A 6,930-nucleotide genomic window follows, 5' to 3' on the forward strand; every position below is an offset into this window, starting at 1 on the left:
GTATCCAATAAATAATGAAGAATATTAGAGAGTCATTAAAATTTATTATTTTTTATTAGTTAATTATTAAAATTTAAAAATATGAGATAAAATATATTGTTGAATTATTAGATTAAAAAACTAGATTAAAGAAATTAAATTGATGACTAAATAATAACAAAAAATAATAAATTTTAATGATCTCTAACAATAACATTTCTCATACATAATTATCATTAGACAATTACTCTGTATTTTTTAAAAATTAGAAGATAAATTATTCTTTTTCGTATATTTTTTGTATAATAAAATTTAGTTGTATACGTATTTAACGTGTAAATAAATATCATTATATATTTTAGGATAAAGCTCTACATCCGAACAAAATACTTAAACAGGTCTAATCAAGTTGTTATAACAACTTTTTAAATCACGCCCTCCTTTTCCTTTTCCTTTTCCTTCTTCGTTTCCTTCTCTTTCTCCTTTTCTGTTTCTTTCTCCTTCTCCTCCTCCTCCTCGTCTTTCTTCTTCTTCCAAATTCGCACACGCAAGTTCTTCTTCTTTCCTCCTCCTCCTCCTCCTCCTCCTCCTCCTCCAATGTTGCGTCTTCTTCTTTTTCTTTTACTTTTTCGTTATCGTCATCACCATTAACACCAACATTTTGCTAACATATTTATTAGTTCTGATTTTCTCTAATGCCATCATTAAATAATTTTGGTTCATTTCATAGTTTATTTCGGTCCATTTGCGTGTTAATTGATGTTCACTTGATGCTACTAATAAGTATTGACCAAATTTTTTATTTTTTAAGTAATTTTTTAACTGTTTGTTCAAATTTGAATCGAATTCGGTTCATTTGTGAATTGAGTTAGGTTCACTTGATACTACTTTTAAGTATTTACCAAATTCAGTTCATTTTTGGATTTAAATGAACCTTAATTAAAAGGAGAAAAAGAAAAAAATATAGCAATAACAGCAACAATAAAAGAATGACGATTAAGAAAAAATACGTGAAGAAGAAGAAATGCAGAAAAAAAGGAAAAATGCTAAGAAGAAAAAGGAAGAACGTGAAATAAATGTTGGATTAGTTAAATGTATGATAATTTGATTTGAGGGATTAAAATATATAAAATAAATCTATTAATAATTTATATTCTAATCTCAAAAGATTAGTATAATAGTCACCCAAAAAAAAAATATTAGTATAACGGTTGCCGTAAAGTTATTTCCTCACTCTTATCTCATCCCCTTTCCCCGTTATCATCTTTTATTTTTTCTCATTTTATCAATCAATTTTGACCTTTTCCAGGAAAGTTCAAAATTTTCCTGGAAAACCCTCTCGTTCATTTGAAGCCCATTTTCCCTAAACCTATGAACCCCACTTCATAATTCCTATAAAGTCTACATCAACAGGAAGGGGAAAAAATAATAAGTAGTCCAATTTTGGTTCTAAGGTCGTGCTTGTATCATGGGGCAAGGGCAATCCAAGAGCGAATTGCTCTATCAGCAGGTCAGTTATGGGAACATAGAAGGAATCAAAGCCCTTCACAGAGATGGTGCAGGCCTCGAGGTAATGAAACTTTGCCAAAATTGACCCTAAAATGTGATTTTTCTTCTTCTTAGTTTTGTTATTGTGGGTGTGATCAAGAGGATCATGATGATGATAGTGATGATGAAGATGATGATTATTTGGATTGGATCAATTTGGATTTTGTTGTTGGTTTTGATTTTTTTTTTTTTCCTTTTATTTGTTTATATTCCTGGGTTGAATTTTTTCATTATGCAGTGGATAGACAGAGAAGGAAAAACCCCCTTGATTGTTGCATGCATGAATCCTGAGCTTTATAATGTTGCCAAAACTTTGATAGAACTTGGAGCCAATGTCAATGCATACCGTCCAGGTATTGAATTTTTATCTTATTTATTTTAATGATCTCATTGTTTAGCTCCTTGGGAAATTCTCAATGGAATTAGTTTATTATAATTTGAAAGAAGCTGGAACATTGTGGTGAATTGCTACTGAACAAAATTCTTGAGGTTTTGTAGCAAAATTGAAACTTAAAAAAAAAATTATAATGAAGCCTAGGGTCATTTGTTATGTAGTTTTGGATACTATTGCACCTGTATAGGTTTCGTAGTTGAGAATTTGACATGGTTGGTTGTCTCTACTGAATACTGAATGCTTAACTTTTCTTACCAAAGTGTAGTAATGGAAGTAGAAAACTGAACTTGATTTATGTTTTTCTTGACTTGCTTCAACGGTTGGTTTCAACTATTGTAAAGGTCGTCATGCAGGGACTCCATTGCATCATGCTGCTAAAAGGGGGCTTGAAAGTATTGTTAAGTTACTTCTTTTGCATGGAGGTATGTTCAAGTGTCTACATATGTCAGCAAATTTTTTATTATTCCCTTTAGCTTGAATCTTTGGAACTCCAGAAAGTGTTACTTAATATTTTTATTGTTAAGTATATATTTATATGGGGTTTACTCTTTCAACCTTTCAGCAAATCCTTTGATCTTGAATGATGATTGTCAAACTGCTCTTGAGGTCGCCAGGGCCAAAGGACACAGCAATGTTGTTAGGGCAATTGAGGTACATATGAATTTTTCATTATGTTGCTATATGAAGTTGAATGCACTGACTATTTTATTTTTTCTTCTATTTATCACCATATCTGTGACATTAATGATTATCGTTTCTGCAGAGTCATCTATGCTTGTTCTGTGGTTGGATGCGAGAATTTCATGGACCTGGCTTTCTAGAAGTAGTAGCTCCTCAGTTGGTATCTAGAAGAGTGTGGGTATCATGTGATATATCATATATTTTTCATGCGGCCTTCTATCTGTACCATTTTCTGGTTATCCTTTCAAGATTTATTGCTAGATGGCTGGGCTTGCAATCTCATAACTAGCAATTTGTTCCCGTCGCTTCAAAATAACTGTCAAAAAAAAATCAAATAAAGTAGTTTTTAAATTTGTCATATAGTAAAATATTTGTGATCTCATTATTGATTAATTAAAGTTCTTTGCAGTTGGGTGGTTGTTTTACCAGTTGGCTCCCGCAATCCTACCAGACCTTACAAGTTGGAGCTTGCTTTATATTCTACTTTGCAGGTATTCCATGGTCAATGTATCATCATCTCTCTTCCTTCACGCATTCACAGAGAGAAGACAACAGTTTCATGTTTTATTACAAGAAAGAATGTTTGAAATATTAAAATTAACACATAAGACTTGAGTTGGTGCTTTTTCTTCTTTGGATATTTTTCCCCTGTTGTTCACCTTGGACATACTTGAGTTTTTCAAATGCTGTAACTAAATGAGCAGGATGGACAACCACGAACACTAATTCCTCTGTGGAGGGCCAATTTAGAAGAACCAAAGCTTCACCAGTCTGACCCGTCCGTGACAATTGCTGATATGACTTCCCGTAATCTCCTATACTGGGTCCTTTTTTTGTTTGTCACCCATTCCTTTTCACAATTACATTTTGAGATATACATTTGTTGCTAATATTACTAAAAATGCATTAGACACACATCATATTTAAGAGTGGAAAAAATAAAAAGTGGACATGGTCACAAGGACAAGGTATTTAGAAACTTCAATATATATTTCTGACTGAATATTAAACTTCGGCCGTGAGTTTTATTTGTTTTTAAAACATATATTTGCATTATAATATTATACCTATGAAACTTGTACAACCAGGAGCGAAGATTGAAAAATGAAGCCAACTTTGCTTCTATTTTTAATGCGGATCATTGAACTTCACTTGCATCATTCCCTGGCATCTGTTTTGCTTTTTCGTACAGCATATCCTTCCTTACTTCTTAAGAGGCTTTTCCATTATTTTGATTTGTCTGCATATTTCTAGGAACACGGGTTAAACTTGCACCTGCAAAAGAGAATGACAGGCACCAACTTGCATTGTTTTCTAACGCTTGCAAAGGGATTCCACAGGTATGCCGAATGCCACATGATATGTATGCTGGTGTTATTCTGTTCGTGTTATGCTTCACATAAAGTGCAACTGTAGATCACAGGTTTTCTTTTGACTTTTTCTTTGAAGATATATATTGCACTTAATAATAGTTGATACATAAGTACATAACTTAAATCCAAAGGAGGAGTGTTTAGTGTTTTAGAAGAAACTCATTAAGATGAAAAGAATAAATTCCAGGGTATTTGAAGGATAAGAAATCAATGAAGAAAAAGATAAGAACCAATGGTTCAAAACTGCCTAACCCAAAATCTTTCAGGATACCTCTTTAAAGAGATCTTGCTTAAGATGAGAGAGAAGCCGAATGTGTAATGGTATCGATACCCTAAACCAGCTGTTGTGCCAACGAAGCCATTTTAAACTATACAATATGAGAGCTAAGCTCCGACTCTATATACTAGAGTATAGCTTAGATTGCACATTGCTACGAAATTTAACCCATTCACCTTAAATCAACACTTAACAAACTTATCATTGATATTGGTACAAGGAACAAGTGACACCCGACCTTCACCAAGGTTACCAAACCAAAGCTCCAAAAAGGAACTAAATTAAACATCATAAGAAAATATGAGGGATCACACTGAGAAAGGGCCAAGGATTACACACACATTTTAGGAGATGGGGCTTTGTGTGTTCATCTAGTCTGGCTACAATCCTACAACAGGTTATTCGTATTCCCTCATGGTCTAAATAGAAGACTCGGCCTAATAGACTTTCAAAGGGGCTTATCAAGAGAGAATATAGTCGTATTCAAGTCCGACAAATGAGTTAAGAATTTGAAAAAGGAGTTGCTCGTAATCAGCCCCGCAGAGTCAAGAGAGCAGTTGTATGATAAAAATTGGCAGCCTTATGTTGCTGAAATTTTGGGTATAAATACAGCTTATAAATTAGCAAATAGTTTGATTTGTAATTGTGCTTCTGTTATAAAAGAGGAGTGTAAATCTCGTTTTTAACATTGTTATTAAAGCCACTTGTATTTTTTAATCATTTCAATTGTCAAAGACTTGCATCTATCCGATGAAATGTGATGTTTTATGGGGATTATTTCCGTCAGATTTGTGGTTTTAGATTTCAGTGCAGTGATGCAAATCATTTTCCAGAAAAGCATAGGATATTGCCTGATTCTCTTCAAGAACATTTGCGTAATTTGTTCTGCCTGTGGCAAATGATGTTGATTGTAGTACCAATTCATATGTTAATAGCTTATACTACCACTGTTTTATTCGTGAAGTACATGTTTCTGTATCTGGTTTTGTAATTGTTCCCTTTCAAAATGGTAAAATGCAATAGGTTCTGATTCTTCTCTTATATTTCACTTTAATTCTTCTGCAACTTAGAAAATGTTTATAAAGATTTTTCAAATGATCATTCTCCTGATGCATAATTCCCATGTTAACTTCGTGATGATCTAATCTCTCTTTTTTTTTTTTCCTTTTCTTTTTTCAGGCAAGTCCGGCATTTTTGCAAAGTAATGTGCCTCCGGCCACAGCACCACCATCTACAGAAGGCGAAGGCGAAGACGCAGAGCTGGCTATGGCCATCAGTGCATCTCTTCAGCAGGCCATTCAGGAGAGACCACCTTTTCCAGCTGCCCAACCAAACTTCGAAGCAAGCTCTTCAAGCGGCGGTGCAAACAGAAGCAAACTTGGTTTTCTAGGCACGCAAAATCCAAACACAAGTGAAAGCAAGCCTGTACAGGAAGTCCATGAAAATGCCTCTGCTGGACATGCTGCCAGCAGTCTTGATTTCGATCCATCAGCTCCACCAGCCCCTCCAGCTGCCGATGATGATATTCCAGTGGACGGCCCCATTCAATACCCTTCAATTGACATAAGCCCCGTGGACATGTCATCGCCAGTTGTTGAGAACCTACCGAAAGATGAAGAAGGAAAACATGCCGGAGGAAGCGGCTCATCATGTGTGATATGTCTGGATGCACCGGCAGAGGGGGCATGCATACCATGTGGTCACGTGGCCGGATGCATGTCGTGCTTGAATGAGGTCAAGACAAAGAAATGGGGTTGCCCGGTGTGTCGAGCGAAAATAGACCAGGTCATAAAGCTGTACCATGTTTGATACAAGCATGCAATGTTTCTCTGATGAAAAAAGTGGAAAATGCACATTCAGTTTGAAAATTTGCTTGGAGCTAGAACTGAAAATGACAAACAGAAAAGAAAATGTTAGATAGAAAGTAAACAGGGAGGGGGACCAGGGTCCACATCCACATGGGACTTTGTTTGCATATAAGATTGCTTTCAATGGATTTGTTGGGTTAAATTTTTTACTCTTGGTATCTCAAATGTGAAAGTGAAACTTAGTGGAAGTTACAGGGTCTAAAAATACACTACTTTGATTTACATGTGAGAGTGAAAAATGTTTGTATAGTGATCTTCAGGATTCCTGGGATTTGTAGCATATTTATTTCTTCACTGGTTAGGTTTCTGTTGCATTCTTCTTCTATGCCTTCTTTTTCCAAGCCCCCCCTCTCTTTCTTGAAAGATTCTCAAATGAACTTCAGAAAATGGGATAAGAAAATAAAATAAAATAAAATAAAATTATTCTGTTAATTTTTGTAGTTTTTTTTTAATTTGTAATTAAGTTTTTATATTTTAGAAGTTTTTAATTGGATTTTTACATCTCTTTAAATTTATAATTTGATCATTTTTAACAGTTAATATTACAAAATTGTTTTCATTCGTTTCACACTATAGCAAATGTCTTAATATATTTTGTTAAGTTAAACGTTTTTGGAGGAGTAAGCAAGTTGCTTGTTGAGAAAAAGCCGATTCCAAAATGATTGTAGCGATGGGAGTAGATTCGTTTCTGTAAAAGATTTCACATCACTTTATTATATAATTTTTTCACTTTTGATTAGTGGGATTTATTATTTATATCTGATTTTATTTTTTTTTTTAATTTAATGAAAAAAAAAAGACAAAAAAATA

General features: G+C 34.0%; 1 protein-coding gene across 1 annotated transcript; it reads left to right on the top strand.

Moving 5' to 3' along the window:
• Nucleotides 1,203-6,439, top strand: LOC107618158 (putative E3 ubiquitin-protein ligase XBAT34). The gene is made up of 9 exons (XM_016320116.2): nt 1,203-1,549; nt 1,766-1,880; nt 2,263-2,343; nt 2,484-2,572; nt 2,685-2,776; nt 3,012-3,093; nt 3,307-3,409; nt 3,857-3,942; nt 5,432-6,439. The coding sequence occupies exons 1-9, from the start codon at nt 1,448-1,450 to the stop codon at nt 6,059-6,061; spliced, it is 1,380 nt and encodes a 459-aa protein (XP_016175602.1). The 5' UTR covers nt 1,203-1,447; the 3' UTR covers nt 6,062-6,439.

This window comes from Arachis ipaensis, chromosome B09, assembly GCF_000816755.2.
Source record: "Arachis ipaensis cultivar K30076 chromosome B09, Araip1.1, whole genome shotgun sequence".
In the NCBI taxonomy this organism is placed as follows: Eukaryota; Viridiplantae; Streptophyta; class Magnoliopsida; order Fabales; family Fabaceae; genus Arachis; species Arachis ipaensis.

Bases quoted from the DNA above. Each gene is read 5' to 3' on its own strand.
- LOC107618158 (XM_016320116.2), top strand. From the start codon at position 1,448: ATGGGGCAAGGGCAATCCAAGAGCGAATTGCTCTATCAGCAGGTCAGT. The intron at 2,573-2,684 runs GTACATATGAAT...TCGTTTCTGCAG, and splicing joins ATGTTGTTAGGGCAATTGAG to AGTCATCTATGCTTGTTCTG. The intron at 3,943-5,431 runs GTATGCCGAATG...TTCTTTTTTCAG, and splicing joins CTTGCAAAGGGATTCCACAG to GCAAGTCCGGCATTTTTGCA.